Source organism: Trichechus manatus, unplaced genomic scaffold (assembly GCF_000243295.1).
Source record: "Trichechus manatus latirostris isolate Lorelei unplaced genomic scaffold, TriManLat1.0 scaffold00076, whole genome shotgun sequence".
Lineage (NCBI taxonomy): Eukaryota > Metazoa > Chordata > Mammalia > Sirenia > Trichechidae > Trichechus > Trichechus manatus.
The window spans coordinates 8,713,113-8,732,113 of NW_004444012.1; the positions used below are offsets into that span (position 1 = coordinate 8,713,113).

A 19,001-nucleotide genomic window follows, 5' to 3' on the forward strand; every position below is an offset into this window, starting at 1 on the left:
TGCCTGCCCTGGGGCTTGGCTGAGCTCTCCTGATCAAAGAACAGTATCCTGAGTGTAACCTGCAACTTCCCTAATAAACTCCATAGGGTATTGTCTGTGAGTCATGTGTGGCCATTGCCAACGAATTATCAAACCCAGCAGAGAGTGCTGTAAGAGGGATGGCTGTTATCAGAATCAGTAAAAATGTTGGAGAGGAAGTATGTCTGACCTCCGTCTCATAGTTAACAGCCTTGAACTGTTGATCTTGATTCTCCTTTCCCCTTGTGAGTTACAGATCTGACACTGCCGCCACACCATTTTTATGTTTGTTTCCCCCAAATAGACTGTAAGCTTCTTTGAGGTTAGGAGTGTCATGCTACATTTTAATTTCCTATAGCATTTAGCTAAGTGGAGGGTGCAGATCAGTATTTGCTAAATTTGTAGTATATATAAATTTATTCAGGCTCCAGATCAGATTAGTGCCCAGAACACCTCCATGTGCACAATAGACACATGAAGCAGCAGAGGTCAAGGAGGAACAAGAGAAAGGGCAAGAGTGTGTGCAAATACTGCAGGCTATGCAAAGGGGTACCCAGGTGAGGCTCCCTTGTGAGAACAGGTCTCTACGTTGGGAAAGATGAGCAACAATAGGTATTCAAGTAGTTACATTCCTAGGAGTAAACTAGGGAGGTATGCCAAGGGGTGAGAACCTGAGGACCTCAGCTTTCCACCCTCTCCTCCTGAGAAGGAAGTAAAATGCCAATGACAACTTTCACTGGGTAAATATCCTGAAAATGAGTGGAAGAAAATATTCCAGCACACTGGTGGGATTTAATTGGGTTTCCCCTCAAATACTTGAGACATAAACAATGAATGTTTGTGTGTGAGAGCCAAGAATTTTAGCCATGAGCGAGGGTGGTGGTGCTACTTGGTTGGACGGGTGGCTCTGGGAAGCCTTGGAGAACAATAAAGCTGAAGGATGGTGATGATGATAGTGGTGGTACATAAAGAAGATGCAATTGGGAGGTGCAGAAAAGAGGGGGATGGCTAAAGCCAGTCTAGCTTGACCAGGAAATGGAATATGGCTGAGCCTTTGTTCAATCAGTGAGAGGCCGGCCAGGGACTTCATTTGACTGAAGTATCCTGTGCCTGGGCCAGGTCCAGGATCAGCTCCACAAGGCAAACAGCAACTACATAATCATGCTTAAGAGTTTAGAGAGAATACAGGCAGCAAGGGACCATAAGCCAGGTGAACGGAGTCAGGCACCTTCTGCTGCAAATAGGAAGCATCCTCAAAAGACTAGCTGGGACCTCCTGGAAGACAGGGGCTGGCCACAGACCACTTAATGAGTGGAAGAGAAATGTTGTGTTGAGCCAGAGCCTTGAACTTGTTAACTAGATCAGTTCAAGAGTGTTCAGTGGGCACATTTAGGTTAAAATGCTTTTTCATTCCTTGTTGTTACAGTCAGAATATTTATAGAAATATTTATTTTAAAAGTAGTACCCTTAAAAAAAACAGAAGTGACTTAGATCTAAAGCTCCAAGGTATACTGCTTCAGGTGTCATTACTGTACCTTCACCCCATTTATTAAGCCAACCATTTCAAGCAACTTCAAGTTCATAGATTGACAGTGAGGTACAGAAGCCCAACCGGGATGGGACAGAACGTGTTCTAGGTTAGAAGGAGACAGCATGGCTCCTCAATGATGTCTCCTGTGGAACACCTGTGCTCCACTGTATGCGTGAGGTTCTCTTCCCGAAAATGAGAATGTGATCTTTTAGGTCCTCTGGCTGTGGCTGTTTAGTCTCCCAGTTCTAATGGTGTGCTGTTTTGCTGCCTCAGAGGTTGATCCAGGCCTCCAGGTCCCCCTTCTGTAGGCCTCAAGGGTCTCCGTATGAGGCTCAGGAGAGCTGATCAATCTGAATGCTGGGAACATTTGCTTAAAGGTGGAACCGCCACTCCAGCATAAGCCTGTCCTTAATCCTACTGCAGAAGCTGTTTTCACGCAGGGGATGGGGAGTCCTAGATCATGGCCAAGAAGCACATATCCTAAGTGGCTTCCTCGGAGAGTTTGTCCCCAACAGGGAGCCATCTGGCCACTTCCTTTTTTATCACATTTCTAATAGCTGCTCCATTTCTTTAAGGGCAGTTGTGAAATCATTTACTTGATTGTTACATATGTTTTGCTGTTCTAGGAACCGGATCCTTTCTTCTTCTTTCGTCTTCAACTTTACCTTTAAGGCCTGCATGGTACGACATTAAGAAAAACAAACTAAAACAAAACAAAACTCAGCACCACCACAGAAGAACATTATGCTTCTATTCCATCGAGGAAGACCATTGGAATACTCAGATACTATTATTTTCTATCTTAGATGTGTTTATCTGTGCTGTTTTGGGGAATTGTGTCTCTATCCTATAGACTCCTAAATCTAACCCGGAGCAACGGAATCCTACAGGATTCAGTACAGTATCCAATGATTCGTCCAAGCAGTCCAGACCCAAGAATCTGGATGTCTTACTACAGGATTCCTCCTTGAAGTATGCACTATGACGTTTCCACAGCCCAGATTTCACATAGGTCCCAGCTCTTCATTCTGAGCAATCTAGTGTTTTGCACATCGCTGCACACCCCGGAGATGTTAACATCTCCAAGAAAGAGTCCTCCAGAACAGAAAAAGGAGATTAGTGGAAAAACTGGTGAAATCCAAATGATTTCTGGACTTGAGTGAAAACTAACGTACCCATGTTGGTTGGGTTTTGACAAAGATACCATGATAGTATGTTAACAGTAGGAGAGCTGAAGTCTCTTGGTAGCTTTGCAACTCTTCCACAAATTTAAAATTATTCCAAAATAAAAATTATTAAAGAGAAAGAGAAAGAGTCCTCCATAAATCCACATATTGTTGTAGAAAATGGTACTTCTGCCTCAGAGTGATGTCTGCCTCTCACCTGTAACTCTTCCATCTGCTTTCTGGCAGTGTCATTAAAGAGCTTCAGCTCATCTTGCAAAGTCTCCAACAGCAGCTAAAAGGAAAGGACAATGCAGCAACAAATCTTTACTGGAACATGCAAACTTTTGTTTCATCTTTTCATAGAAAAGGAGATTGAATTATATGGACATCGCTTCCATCCATTCAATCATTTACTGATCATCTACCACCCATACCAGGCACTAAACTGGGAGAGAACGCTTGAGGAAGTTCGGCCACAGGACCACCTGGTCACTGTACTGTGACATGCTCTGTGCTGCAAGCCGGCGTGAACAAGATGCAGTAACCACCGGAGGGAGATGGACAGCCTGGGCGGCTGGGGAAGGCATCCCTCTCTGCTGTTCTATGATTCCAATATGATGATCGCCCTTCCTGGGGAGGAGACCACAGAAGCTCAAAAGACTCTAAGCCCAGTTACCTGCCTACTTCGGGGAAGAAATCAAAAAGAAGCCAAGAACCCAAACTTAACTCCAGCTGCATCTTTGTATCAGATAGTTCTCAGCAAGGGAATAAGGGGAGAAATGTGGTGAAGTGCAGAATGGAGAAAGCAGAAAGCTCTTTATACAGGTTCATCTTATTATTTGCTTTAAAGTAGGGGCACACATTCAACTCAGACTCACTCCATGCTTGTAAGCACAAAGCCAACTTCCAAGTACAATGTGCTATTTGGAGAGTACACAGCCCTGTACTCTCTTCGCCTATCGTGGACGAGCAAAGGCCACTTTTTGGGGTATACTGAGCACACAGCCCTTCTCAGATTCAGAGCCCCACGGTCGTTTGGTCCTCACCCATCCACTCCCACCCACGCACTCACCATAGAGTCCGTGTGATCCGTAGTGGATTCCTGTTGAGCTGCCAGGGTCTCGCTTCCTAGAACTGATAGACACAATGAAATCAACACCTTCAACCAAACAAAAACCTCTCCGTGGACAGGAGGATTCACGAGAGAAGCTTCTCTGAGCATCTGGTCCCCGAGCTGGCATCCTGGCAGGGTCATCCGCACTTGCCCTGGGGAGCTTCCGCTCTAGGTTTGAATATGGACAAAAATTCATTCTGCTTTCCCCTTACCTTAGTGGAAATAGGCTGGAGTTTCTCCAAAGGAAAGGTTTAGGTTGGATTTTTGTTTTGTTTACAATACACAAAGCTACTTTTAAAAGCCTTTCAGGCCTTAAAAAAACTTATTATTATTATTAGGTAACAGTAGTGCATGCATATGGGTAAATTAAAAGTACACAAAAGTATATACAGTGACTGTAAAGAATATACCCTAAAATGTAACCCAGAGGTTAGCCAGTACCATTCAAAGTCAACGTGTCTTCATTCAAAGAGGCCTGGGCCCCTTCCCTGGGCATTCCCAGGCTCCTTCCTCAACTCAGTCCAAGGCACCCCTTAGACTGTGAGCAATTCCTTCTTCTGCTCTCTTCTTCACTACAGACTCTGCTCTCCAGGGACAGGGTCAGGACAGGGGCCACATTTAACCACAGTGATTTGGATGGTTAGCCAGGTTTAGGAACCCTTGACACAGCAGCATGTCTCCCGTTTTCTTACCAGGGTGCTCTCTCCCTTAAAAGAAATAAAATGTCTTGCGGTCTATTGTGAATGGTCATACCTGCTGGCACCACGTGAATGGCATTACATGCTCAGGTAAGGAAAAGATAAGTCTCTCCCTCCACAATTCCCCAGAGTTCTGTTAGACAAAATTAACATCACGAGGGAGAAAGCAGCTGAACAAAAGATGCTTCCAAAATCTTTAGGGCTTTGCTGAGCAACCCCTGGCCCCACCGAGTCAGCTGATGTCATGCTAGGTGCTGGAGAGTCAACAGTCTGGAGTCAACCCAGGAAGGTTGCACTGATTCCCTGGAAGCCGGCTGGGTGCTGTCTCTCACCTGGGTGGATGCCTTTACTCTCCAAAATTGCCAAACAATTGTCCTGAAACTTCTCCAGCAGCTCCACCTTCAGAGTCAGGCCCTTCAGCTCTCCCTGTTGGGGTGCCACACAGACAGATCAGGCCTGTCCCACTCCCCAGGGGTGGTCTTTGCTACCCTTGCCCTTGGAGAGCCACAGCACAAGCCTGGTGTCCCTACTTCCAACCTCGGGGGCCTGGGCATTGTTCCCACCCAGAAGCTCAGGCCTCAGGATTCCACATCATTGCCTTGTGGCAGCTGACGGCAGACGTCTGGTGTGCCTCTTACCTGAGTTTCAGTCAACTTCAGGTGCAACTGCTTGTTGACTGCCTCCAAGAGCTGGTTCTTATCCTTGAGCTCCTGCTCTGATTTCTGCTTACTCAACGGTTTGTAGCTGTAATAACAATCATACTTATCTGAAGAGGTAGAGGGGTTAAGACCATGGGCCACAGAGTTACACAAACGGGTTCAAATCCCAGCTTCACCACATAGCGGCATATGACTTTCAGTGGGTTGCATATCCTCTCTGAAGCTGTTTCCTCATTTCCAGAATTAGGATTAACACCCATGTCTCATATTATTATGAAGCATAAATGAGAGAATGCAACACAATTCTAACACAGCTACTGCCACATACAAAACATTTCATAAGTAATATCCCTGAGAGGTGGAACCGGTTAAATGTCCGACTACTAACCAAAATATCGGCAGTTCGAACCCGCCCAGAAGGACCTTAGAAGAAAGGCTGGGCGATCAGCTTCCAAAGGTCACAGCCGTGAAAACCCTACGGAGGAGTTCTACGTGGACCCATAGGGCAGATCACCAACCACACAGAGCCCCTCTGATCATGAAGGCTTCCCGCTCCTGCTGACGGCACAGCTCGGTTAGACTCTGAATCGGCAGCGGACCTGACAGGGAGCCCAACAGGCTCGTCTGCTACTCGAGACAGCAGCATCACTGATCCCTGCCCCGACGGTGGTTCTCGGACCTGCTGCCTCATCCCAGAAACTCCCATCCGGAACCCAGACTGCAGCACATTAAACCAGCACCATGAGTGATTCTGATGCACAAGGAGGACTGAGCCCCAGTACGAGGACTGAGCCCCAGTACCGTACAACAGTGGCCGAGTTTCACTTCCCCTGCTGCTGGCTCACCTCTTTCTGACGTTCTTCCTAAGGGCAAGGTCTGCAGCTTTCATCTGCCTAGAGAAGCAAAAACAAAGATACCGATCAGAAAACCACAGTACTATTGTTATGTGTGTTGTCAACAAGGCAGAACAAAGGGCCTGAGTTTCTGAGGAAAGAACCAGAGAAAACAGCCCAAGCTTGAGAAGCTCTGAGGGTCCATGCACTTTGGTTTTACCACAGACTACTGAAAAAGATTATTAACAAGGAATAGGCTTGCCTTCCCTGACCACCCCCAACCACCAACCTGACAGACCTACTCCTGCTCAAGATGGCGTGGCTCTCTCATGTCAGCCTTACTCACGCGGGAACTGACAGCTGTGCTGGGAGACACACACAACAGGGCTGGGCTGGGCTGTGCTCAGACCAGCAAGCTAAGTTACTAACTAGTCCCCACGTCCCATAAATTATCACTTAGGGCTGGAGTTTGACCACAGTACTGCCATTTGTACACTCAGAGCAAGGAGTGAGGCCTGCTGTGCCTCTTCAGAACAGATCAGCATGGAGGGCTCCGACAAACAACTTGGTGGTGCTGGGCTGCTCTAGGTCACAGACCACAAGCCACTCACTTGCTGAGATGGCTCGTGCTCCTTTCTAATTCTTGGTACTGAGCAATTTCCAGCAAGATGGTCTAATTAGATACCAAGGATCTGACTCTTACCCATTCTCTCGTCTTGGTTTGGCGATTTTTGTACCATCGTTCTCTGAACCGCCTGAATGAAAGAGTCTGGTAACATCCACTTCTTTGGACTTAACAGGTAACAGACTTTTAGAAGCAGCTCGAGATTGTTTGTCTGTAAAGGAAAACAAGAGCATGAAACCTAAGTGGCACCACCCAACAGTTGCAACCCTACAACAGAGGTCCATTCCAAGTTGTCATAAACCATGCCGGTCAATCTCAATTTTGAAGAGTAGTTAAGATTTCTGCAGACAGAAACCAAAATTCTTTAAATCTGACAGTGTAGTAGGTTTGAGGGTAGCCAAAAGCTTGATGAAACAGCAGCCTGAACAGCTGGAGGGTACAGATGTGAACGTGGAGGCCAGCAGGGCGAGACAGCCGAATCCTTCGTCAAACACCACTGAACTGTTACCATTTTGCTATCTCCCAAGGACTCTGCACAACCTCCTAACTCAACACTCAAGCTGCTTTGTTTTCTTTTAATTGTTGCTGTTGTTGGCTGCTGAGTGAAAGGTTAAAGGTTCAAGTCCACCCAGAGGTGTCTCAAAAAAAAGGCCTGGTGATCTACTTCCAAAAACTCAGCCACTGAAAACCCTACGGAGCACGGTTCTACTCTGACACATGTGGGGTCGCCATGAATTGGAACTGACTCAATGGCAATTGGTTGGTTGGTGGCTGTTTTCCCCAGACTGTCTCCCTAACTACTCTAAGAGATAATCTGTGTGTCCCCAGCCCCTAGTAGAGTACCTGGCATATTAACCTCTGGGAAGACTCAAACCTCTAACCTTTCAGTTTGCAGCTGAGCGCGTTAACCGTTTGTACCAACCAGAGACTTTCCATTAAGTTCTATTGTTGCTGCGTGCCATCAAGTCAATTCTGACTAATAACAATCCTATCCGACAGAGTAGAACAGCCCCATAGGGTTTCCTAGACTGAAATCTTTACTGGAGCAGATTGCCAAGTCTTGTCTGCCATAGAGCAGCTGGTGGGTTCGAACCTCTGACCTTTCCCTTTCGGTTAGCAGCTGAGTGCTTAATGATTGTGCCACCACGGCTCCTCCCATTGAGTTTAGAGGTTCCCTGTTTGGCATTTTGTTCTGATTTTCTTACTAGGCCATTACCAGATAACAGACAAATGGGCCTGCCATCCCACTCTCCTCTCCCAAAGGAGAGCACTCTCCCCCTGACCTTAGGCCAGCTCTCCACCACAAACGGTCTACCTACCATTTATTTTTCACAGCAAATTCAAGTAACTTATTCTGGAGTTAAGCACTCCCCTCTCCCCACACCCCACACACAGAGGGGCTTTTCTAGCTTATACTAGCTTTCACTTGTTCACTGTAAAATGGCTTCCTTAAGCTTGATGTAAAGTAAGAGCCAGAACAATTAAATCAAGTTGAAGAAATGAAGTACAAAGCACTGGAACACAAGGACTAGGAAATTGGTTTTGTGTTTGATAAAGATTTTATTTTGAAAATGCCAGCTGGCAAAATAGTTTGGAATGAATATGATTTCTCAGTTAACAGAGTCTTTCCTTTATAGGTACGCGCTCCGTGGTGAACTTCACTATTTTAGATAACTTCACCCACAAACCAAACATTAAAAGGGTTCTTTTTGAGGTATCTGTCTGAAGTAAAAGGTAACCTTGGGGGAATATATTTTACCTTCTCCTGTCTCAAGTATTAATAAACCTGTAGCCATCAAGTAGATTCCGACTCAGAGGGACCCCACAGGAGAGAGAACCCCCCCTACAGGGTATCCAAGGAGCAGCTGGTGGATTCTAACTGCCCGTCCTTGGGATAGCAGCCGAGCTCTTAACCACTGCGCCACCAGGGCTCCCAAGTATTAATAAGTTATACCCAATAACAAATCTACCCCATGTAAAAAGGAGTTAACAGCAAACTGATCGAAACAATAAACTGACCATTGACTGGAATTGGTTCCAATAATCCCTATTTCTAGAGACTAAGGATTGCATTGTAGGAGAAATTTTGCAGGGTTTAACAAAACTCCCTTAAAATGGAGACACTAAGGAGGGGAATTAGATGATGGCGTCATGGGTGTTGTGGAGCAAAGAACTAAATTTGCCTTTTTGTCTACGGTTTTTGAAAACGGCCTGAGCAATTCAGGTGCTCTTTGTTTTTCTAAAATCGCCAGGCAAGCAGGGGCTACACAGACCCCACACCTGGTGAACTAATGTCAGGAAGGACGGGGGAACGACGCAGTCAGCCCTGCATAGACACTGAGTCCCGATGACTAGAGGACCCTGGGCCTTGGAACTCACTTTTTGGGGCTTCCAGGATTGGTAAGAACATTATGCACGCGCCTGGGGAAAATGGAGGCCTTGTGCAGCACCTCTCCCAGAGATTGCCTGATGTGTCTCCACACTCGTATCCTTTCTGGTTATAAGAGACAGAAAGGGCCACATAAACCACAGACCCCCTCAGCCAGAGACCAGAAGAACTAGATGGTGCCCAGCTACCACCAATGACTGTCCTGACAGGCAACACAACAGAGAGTCCCTGACAGAGCAGGAGAAAGGTGGGGTGCAGAACTCAAATTCCAGTAAAAAGACCAGACTTAATGGTTTGACTGAGACTGGAGGGACCCCAGAAGGCATGGTCCGGACTCTCTGTTAGCACAAAACTAAAACCATTCCTGAGGCCAACTCTTCAGATAAAGATTAGACTGGACTATGGGACATAAAATGATGCTTAGGAAGAGTGTCCTTCTTAGCTCAAGTAGATCCATGAGACTAAATGGGCAGCTCCTGTCCGGAGGTGAGATGAGAAGGCAGAGAGGGTCAGGATCTGGTTGAATGGACACGGGAAATCCGGGGTGGAAAGGAGGAGTGTGCTGTCACAGTACAGGGAGAGCAACTAGGGTCACATAACAGTATGTGTATAAATTTTTGTAGGAGAGACTAACTTGAACTTTAAACTTTCACTTAAAGCACAATTTAAAAAAAAATGAACCAAAATAAATGGGTAACTGTAATTATAGGTAATAGTCTCCGTGAATTTCGTGAGCCATTCTAGAGAATGAACAAACTTATGAGGGTTAGTGGGGGGTTAGTGAGAGCCAGCAGAGAGGCTGGTGTTTGCCAACTAGCAGGCGATGGAAAGACAGAGTCCTAATTTGTGGAGACCCAACTCTTGAGTGGTTACGGTCAGAGACAGAAAGTGCCACGTGGGTGCCTGGTGTTGGAAAGATGAAGTGGGAAAGCGGGGATGGGAATTATCTTCACATTTTGGAAATTAGCCTTACGTTGGCTATTATTCACACAGAAGGGAAGGAGACTTGTTTCTCACTTTATATCGTTTTTCTAACATAATTTTTTTACAGGTGCGTATATTACCTGCTCCAAAAACTCAAACTCAAACAACTAATCCACACCCAAAACTGGAAGAAAAAAACTGGGAGGCAGCCTAAAATTTTAAAACTATTGAGGTTATGTACGACCATCAAGCGGGGGACAAGGTTAGAAAGTAAAGACATGAAAACTTCCAGTTTGGTTGGGGAGCGCTAGTCACTCCCACTGAACAAGGGGTACTGCAAACTGGGGAAAGACAGCAGAGCTAGGTCAGCAGGCTTGGCCTTCCAGTTTTTCCAGCAACTCCTCAGTCCCTTGCTGAGGCCTGGATTAACGTCCAGGTGTTCTGAGGCACCAAGCGCCGTTAAGCCCTTGGAGACAAGCCTGTTTACCCCACAGATCGATGAACCCTACTGCTGCTGGTCAACCAGCTGCAACGAGTCATCGGGGAAAGCCTCCGAAATAGCTGCTCCTTAATCTCCCACTGCACTTTTCTAGTGCCTGAAGCTGATTCTGTGCTATAATCTCTACATCAGGCAGCCGACAGTTCAGATCCTACACAATGACTTTCCACCGCAAGCAAGGTAACAAAGCAAAATGGCAAAGCAATTGGTTGCTTTTAATCCTCTCTCTCTTCTGCAAGTATTCTCAAATATTCTGGCTAGGCTGACTGCTCTTTCGTTTCAGTTAACAAACATTTATTGAACAAATACTTACATGAAAGACACTGTGAAGGTGTCAATGTGAAAAAACAAGCCAAACAAACCAACCTGTTGCCATCGAGTCGATTCAAACGCATGACGACCCTACAGGACACAGCAGAACTGCTGCACAGAGTTCCCAAGGAGCGGCTGGTGGATTCGAACTGCCAACTTTCGGGTCAGCAGACATACGAGTAACCACTGCGCCACCAGGGCTCCCACAAGATGTGGTGCGAACAATCTAGTGCCTCCCCCACCAAGTATCCTACTTCCCAAATGACCCCGACAATCCAGTTCCTCAACACAGGCTACTCTGGAAATAAAAGTGATAACTCGTGAACAGAGGATTCCTGGTTTACTGGGAATAACAGTGTAGCGCAACCAGAAACCTGAATCTAATTGGTGGAATGCAGCCCCGTTAGGTTTTGGAGGGCAGCAGAGCAGGTCTAAGGTCCCACCACTTGGCCCTTCCCTTAACTCCCACCATAAACCTAAAAAGCCTGGTTTTACGAACAGGTTGCTACAGCCGACGTAATGCCCCGTGTCCCCCATTTCCGGACATAGATCTGATCCCCCTACGCGCACTCCCCTGTCACTACAGGCCGGTCTGCAGCGACCGGAGGGGGAACCAAGGTTGGACACCCACCTGCGGGCAGGCCGCCGCTCATCATAGAGGGGGGCTGCAGAGTGTACACTGTCTTAACTACGCTGGTCATCGTAACAAGGCGGCACGGATGGACCCTGGAGGATGCAAAGGTAATGTCATCTACCCAGCGCTGGGCCACGGGGCGCACCGCCCGCTGCCAGGACCTCCCACCCCAGCAGGCCCGCCAACCGGGTCGCACTAGCCGGCAGCCGGACGCCCAAGCAGGCGGAGGGTTTGCGGAGGGCGCGAACTGGCCAGCCCCAGCTCTGGGGAGAGGTCGGAAAAGGGAAGACCTCTTAGAGGTGATCTTTACACTTCATCCCAGCCAAAAGGCTAGTATCTTTGGTTCAGGAAGGACGAGAGGGAGTTAACCAGCCCATTCCGTCCGCCCCCCACATCCAGCCCAATCCCTCGTCCCGGGAGAGCGCGAACCCAGGAGCTCGCTGCTCCCGCCTGCAGTCCTCCTGGATCTCGTTCAAAAGACGCGCGGAAGCAACTGCCGCACAGCCGACCGCGTCGGCCGCCTCCGTTTCAAATGGAAACTTCCGGTAGTTGGGCGAGAGGGTGTGCGTTTCACGTTCCGTACGCAGCCATGTTGTACGGAAGATACTGTCCTGGGCGATGGCTTTGGGAGCTGCCATGCTGTACGGTAGACTCGAGTAGGGGTGGTAACCTGAGGTTCCCAACCCGCGGTGTTGGAGCCCGCAGGTCTCAGCGGGGTGCACTTTACAGGCCTTAGTGGAGCTAATGAGCCACCCGCGTTATATTCTGGGCTGGGACCCAACCGTGGCGACGTTTAGAGTTCATGTTGTCACAATCCTTCTCATTATTTGGTCTGTGATTGTTAGGGATATTGCATGATGCCTGATTACCCAGAGCACAGGTTCCTTGGATTGTCGGAAATCTGCATGTTCCAGGGTGGAGAATGGCAGGTGAGGCTTGAAGAAAAGCCGATGAACTGAAATACCTGAGGCATCTACCTGCACTCCTAACTTTAATAGCATTTATCCAGATTTTAAGCAGCGATTCAAAGCTACTTCAAATAAACAGGGCAGAGTTCTCAAGCACTGAACACATTCACTCATTCATTTCACTCAAATATTTATTGAGCACCTGCTATGTGCTATGGAGCACACCCACTATCCTAAGTGGGTGAGGGGACAGCAACGTTCAAGAGTAATCATGCCTCTGCCCTCCTTGAGTTTACAATCTAGTGCGGGAAATCGGAAACAAATAAATACATGTACATACTTACCAGTTGTGGTAAAACTATGAAGGAAAAGCACAAGGTGTTAAGACACAGAATAGCAAGAGAATCTAGTTTAAATTCGGGGATCAGGAAAGACGTCTCTGAGGTGATGTTTGATTCAGGAAGGCTTAGTGGGAGTTAACAAAATGAATCATGAGGTTGGGAGGACAAGAGAAATGCAAACCCTCAAGGCAACAATAGGCTTTTCTCTTTTTTTTTTTTTTTTGGAACATTTTATTGTGGTTTTGGTTGAAATTTTACAAAGCAAATTAGTTTCCCATTCAACTATTTGTACACATTTTGTTTTGTGACATTAGTTGTAATCCCCTCAAGGTGACAGCACTCTACCCCCTTTATCTCTGGTTTCCCCATTTCCATTCACCCACCTTTCCCGCCCCTTCCTGCCTCCTGAACTTTGTTTTTGGGCAATTGCTGCCCTTTTGGTCTCATATGGTTGATTGTTCTGAGGAGCACGTTCCTCACAGGTGTTACTGTTCACTTTATATGCCTGTCTATTGTTTGGCTGAAAGGTGATCTCCAGGAGTGGGTTCAGTTCCAGGTTTGAAGAGTGTCTAAGAGCCATAGTCTCGGGGTTCCATCAGTCTCTATCAGACCAGGAAGTCTGGTCTTTTTTATTAATTCGAAATTTGTTTTCCGTATTTCTTCCACTCTGTCCAGGATCTCCTATCGTGATCCCGATCAGAGTGGTAGGTAGTAGTAGCCGGGCATCATCTAGTTCGTCTGGTCTCAGGCTAGTGGAAGCTGGGCTTCGTGGGGTCCATTAGTCCTTTGGACTAACTATTTCCTTGAGACTTTGATTTTCTTCACTCTTCTTTGCTCTGGACAGAAAGAGACCAATAGTTGTATCTCAGATGCTTGCTCACAAGCTTTTAAGACCCCCGATGCTACTCACTATAGTAGGATGTAAAACATTGTCTTTATGGACTATATTATGCCAGTTAACCTAGATAACCCCCAAGAAAATGGTCCTAAGCCCTCAAGTCCAGTGACCAGTCCCTCAAGGTGTTTCGTTATGGCTAAGAAGTTTTCATAACTGTGCCCCCTGTGTGATCTACTATATACCTGGATATATTTGCAGCACATACAAATATGTATGTAGAAATATCTTCTGCCCAACCTATATATGCTCCTGGGTATACCCCCATATACCATTCCACACCTGTTCGGCTTGTATATCTACCTATGCATCTACTCGTAAATTATTATTACTGTTATTGCAGGATTGTGTATGTAATAGTATTTATTGTTGTTTCCTTTTACTCTTGCGTTCCTCCCAGTGTCTTCCTTTGCCTTGGTCATGTTGTGCTGACATTCCCCTTTATTGTGTATTGCCTTTCCCTTCACCCAAGTTAATACCTTTCTACTGTCTAGTTAGTGATTTTTTCCCTGCCTCTCCCTCCCATTGCTGGTAACCATCAAAGAATGTTTCTTTCTGTCATGGATTGAATTCTGTCCCCCCAAAAATGTGTGTATCAATTTAGCTGGGCCATGATTCCCAGTATTGTGTGGTTGTCTTCCATTTTTGATTATAATTTTATGTTAAAAAGGATTCAGGTGGGATTGTAACACTCTTATTAAGGTCACATCCCTGATCCATTGTAACGGGAGTTTCCCTGGGTTGTGGCCTGCACTTACCTTTTATCTTATAAGAGATAAAAGGAAAGGGAAGCAAGCAGAGAGTTGGGGACCTCATACCACCAAGAAAGCAGAGCCAGGAGCAGAGTGCGTCCTTTGGACCTGAGGTTCCTGTGCTGAGATGCTCCCAGAACAAGGGAAGACCGATGACAAGGACCTTCCTCCAGAGCCAACAGAGAAAGCCTTCCCCTGGAGCTGGCACCCTGAATTTGGACTTGTAACCTACTAGACTGTGAGAGAATAAATTTCTCTTTGTTGAAGCTATCCACTTGTGGTATTTCTGTTATAGCAGCAATAGATGACTAAGATACTTTCTGTGTTGTAAAAATTATATGATGGAGGCATCTGACCTCCTTTAACTTCATAAGGGGAAAGGAGAATCAAGATCAACAGCCAAAGGCTGATTGCTATGAAGCAGAGGTCAGACATACCACCTCTCCAACATTTTTACCAGTTCTAACACCAACCTTCCCTCCCACATCACTCTCTCCTTCTCTACTGGGTTTGATAATTCATTGCAATGGCCACACAAAACTCACAGACCATACTCACAGTTGTTGGGTTTATTAGGGAAGTAACAGGTTACAATTCAGGTTCAGGAATGCTCAGGATACAGTTCTTTGATTAGGACAGCCTCTTCTCAGCCATGCCAGCAGGCACACCTCTCTGTGGCCCCTGGGAACGGCCCATCCACAGGCCTCTGTCCTGCTCAGACAAGTGTTGCAAAGCTCTTTTAGCTCTGACGATAAGTGCCGAAAGGCACCCTACTCCACCAACCCCACTTCAACAGTAAGCCTCATGTCCGAAGGCGCTCAGCTCTAGCTCCCTGGGCCTGCAAACCAACCTCCACCAAGTGCCTGAAGGCACCCTACTCTGCCAGCAAGCCTCCTGCCTGAAGGTGCTCAGCTTTCTCACTCCTTGGGCAGAGAAACCCACCACACCATGTCCTGCCGGGCTCCTGCCGGTCTCTTGCCTCTGCTACTACTTGTTCTCTGCCAGCGTTTCTCACTGTCTTTGGTGTTACAGTTCTCTCTCTCTCTCTGTCTCCTGGTTCTCGAGCTCCTCAGTATAGGTATCCTGGGTCCAAAGGATGCGCTCCACTCCTGGCTCTTCTTTTTTGGTGATGGGGAGATCCTCCCTTCCTGCCTCTGGGATGGCTCATTTTAAGATTTACAGGATGGCAAAATTGACCAATCTCGTTGTTGAGGTTCCAAACACCCTATTAGCACAATCCCACCACCACAAGGGTGCCATGCACCTTATTTACATTATTAACAAGCTGTCCAATCACCTTGGTGGGTCACAAGTACCTCACCTGCTTAGTCCCACCTAGTCATTTGGTGGGAGTTACAAAGACTATGGCTATAAGGGCCACATTAAGTAATTCACCGCACTGCTTGTGTGAAAATTTTCTTGACTTTTTGTAATAGTAGTCTCGTACAATATTTGTCCTTTTGTGATTGACTTATTTCACTCAGCAAAATGCCCTCCAGATTCATCCGCGTTGTAAGATGTTTCGCAGATTCATCATTGTTCTTTATCATTGTGTAGTATTTCATTGTGTATATTGATTTAGGAAATAATATTGGAGTTATTATTCCCTGTCCTTGAGCATAGAGAATGTGACCCAGCTGGAGCTGGGCTCACAAGGACTCACAAGGACACATCAACTGGACGCTGAGGTATAAAGACAATAGCTAAGATAATCTTGGAAAATATCTTTCAGGGGAACTTTCACATAAAGCCAATCGAACAGAACACAAAAGACTTTCCACTCTTATCCTTTTCTATTAGCATTTAGTGAATAGAAATTTGCTGGACCAATGAAGACCCTCCTGACTGTCCTTACTGAAACCTGTACCAATGATTATTAAGAAAAACAATTCAAAATGTAGGATCACAATTTCTAGCCAATCTGTGAAAAGATAAAGCTTTCAATGGTTTTGCCCATTTGTAATGTTAATATATACTGATGGCTCCGTAATGTTTCCTTGGACTCCGGCAGACATGGCTGTGGCAGCATGCTTCTCCATTTTCCCATTCTTGCCTATTCTGTAATATTCTTTGGACTTGGGCAGACATGGCTCTAGTAGCATGCTTGTCCGTTTTCCCACTTTTGTCTGTTCCGTGATATTTCCTTGGACTCGGGCAGACATGGCTCTGGCAGCATGCTTGTCCGTTTCCTACTTTTGCCCCTTTGAATATATGCTGAATAAAACTTTCTTTTTGCTTTACTAAATTTTGTGATGGTTTTCCCCTACAGTAATATGTACCATAGTTTGTTTATCTATTCATCTATTGATGAGCACTTAGGTTGTTTCCATCTTTTTGCTATTGTGAATGATGCTGTGACAAACATGGGTGTGCATATTATCTATCTGTGTCATGGATCTTATTTCTCTAGGATGTACACCTAGGAGTGGGACGGCTGGATCATAAAGTATCTATTTCTAACTTTTTAAGGAAGCGCCATACTGTTTTTCACAGCGGTTGTACCATTTTACAATCCCACCAACAGTGTATGAGAGTTCAGATCTCTCCACACCCTCACCAGCATTTGTTATTTTCTTGTTTTTTTTTAAAATCATGGCCATTACTGCTGGGGAGAGATGTTATCTCATTGTTATTTTGATTTGGTGGCACAGTGGTTAAGAGCTCAGCTGCTAACCAAAAGGTTGGCAGTTCAAGACCAGAAGAACTAGATGGTGCTCAGCTACCACCACTCACTACTCGGAATGGATTACAACAGAGGGACTTGGGCAGAGCAGGAGAAAAATGTAAAAACAAAAAATCAAATTCACAAAAAAGACCAGAATTACTGGTCTGACAGACACTGGGAAAACTCCCGAGATTATGGCCCTAAGACACCCTTCAGACCCGGAACTGAAGCCATTCCCAGAGACCAACTTTCAGCCAAACAATACACAGGCCCATGAGATAAGCAGTAACATCCAAAAAGAACTTGCTTCTTAGAACAATCAATTATCCTAGATCCAAAGGATAACTTTTGCCAAAAAGCAAAGACGAGAAGGTAAGAAGGGTAGAAAATCCAGGAAAAGGAAAATGAGGAACCCAGGGTGGAAATGGAGAGAGTGCAACCAATGTCATGGAGACTTTATGTACTAACTATCAAATGGGAAACTAATTCGCTCTGGAAAAGTTGGAAACAGAGGAGAGTGGTGATGGTTGCCCTGAAATGTACATATAAATATTGTTGAAATGGAAAATATTTGTTATATATATTCTACCACAATAAAATAAATTTAAAAAAGAAACAACGACATAAAGAGTAAGGGAAAGCCACTGAAGAATGATAGCTGGAATTGTTGTGGTTAGGTGCTGTCAACAGCGACCCTATGTACCACAGCAGGAGAGCATCGTCCAATTTATGTTTTGAAGAGCTCACTGGTCAGAAACCATTTTAATTCTCCCTGAGTCCAGATTTCTGAGGTCTATGGAGTTGTAGCCATCTACCCAGGTCATTTGCTCTTAGGTGTCTTTTTAACCTCGAGCCTTGAAAAACTGGTTTCCTACAATCAAATCACCTTTAAGTCAAACAATAGCCTAGTAAGCAGCTTAGTAGAGACTGTTTTGCCTTAGGTATTAGGCTCTTTTGAAGAATTATCTGTGTGAAGTCAATTTTGAGAAACAGGAACTCCAGGGTTGGAGCGGCAGCAGGATTTTTGGGTAAATTGTTATTATATGAACACTGTTCCCAGCCTTTTTCCATGGCTATGCTGATGAGATGAGGTATAAGAGTCTTTAGAGGATCTCTCATTTTCGGAACATTTTTGACTCTGTGTCAAAACCAAAAAACCAAACCCGTTGCACTCGAGTGTGACTGTGTGACAGCTCCAACATGGAGGCATTTGACTCTGTCAAAATGACGGGCCTGGGTCTGAGCCCCAACTCCATTTTAGCCCTCACCTACTCCTCAGCAGCTGTTGACCTTTCTACAGACTTAATCCTGCAACTGAAGACATGTTTTTCTCTGTGATTAATGTGTTATTGTTTTAGGTGCCCTCGAGTTGGTTCCAACTCATAGCGACCCTATGTTCAACAGAACAAAACACTGCCCGGTCCTATGCCATCCTTGCAATCATTGCTGTGTTTGAGCGCATTGTTGCAGCCACGGTGTCAATTCATGTTTTGAGGGTCTTCCTCTTTTTTGCTGACCCTCTACTTTACCAAGCATGATGTCCTTCTCCAGGGACTGGGCCCTCCTGATAACATGTCCAAAGTACGTGAGACGAAGTCTCGCCATCCTCGCTTCTAAGGAGCATTCTGGCTGTACTTCCAAGATAGATTTGTTCGTTCCTCTGGCAGCCCATGGTGTATTCAGTATCCTTCACCAACACCATAACTCAACGTCATCAATTCTTCTTTGGTCTTCTTTACTCATTGTCCAGCTTTCCCACGTATACCAGGCGATTGAAAATACTATGGCTTGGGTCAGGTGCGCCTTAGTCCTCAAAGTGACATCTTTGCTTTTTAACATTTTTAAGAGGTCTTTTGCAGCACATTTGCACAATGCAGTATGTTAGTTGATTTCTTTTCTTTCTTTCTTTCTTTTTATGTATAAACAACACACGGGCAAGTTTATTAGTATTTACCAGGTGTGGGCAGGAGGGCGGGGGAAAGGGAGAGTCACTGCTCAGGAGATACTGAGCTTCAGTCAGGGGTGAGGGGAAAATTTG

The 19,001-nt window shown here is 45.8% G+C and overlaps 1 protein-coding gene across 1 annotated transcript; it reads right to left on the reverse strand.

The window, feature by feature from the left end:
• Window positions 1-1,452: 1,452 nt before the first annotated feature.
• KNSTRN (kinetochore localized astrin (SPAG5) binding protein) lies at window positions 1,453-12,040 on the reverse strand. The gene is made up of 9 exons (XM_004380628.2): window positions 11,832-12,040; window positions 11,400-11,494; window positions 6,723-6,855; window positions 6,032-6,079; window positions 5,166-5,271; window positions 4,860-4,953; window positions 3,788-3,849; window positions 2,933-3,007; window positions 1,453-2,223 (listed from the first exon to the last, which is right to left on the reverse strand). Exons 1-9 carry the CDS (start codon window positions 12,038-12,040, stop codon window positions 2,092-2,094), a joined length of 954 nt encoding a protein of 317 aa, XP_004380685.1. The 3' UTR covers window positions 1,453-2,091.
• Window positions 12,041-19,001: the final 6,961 nt, after the last annotated feature.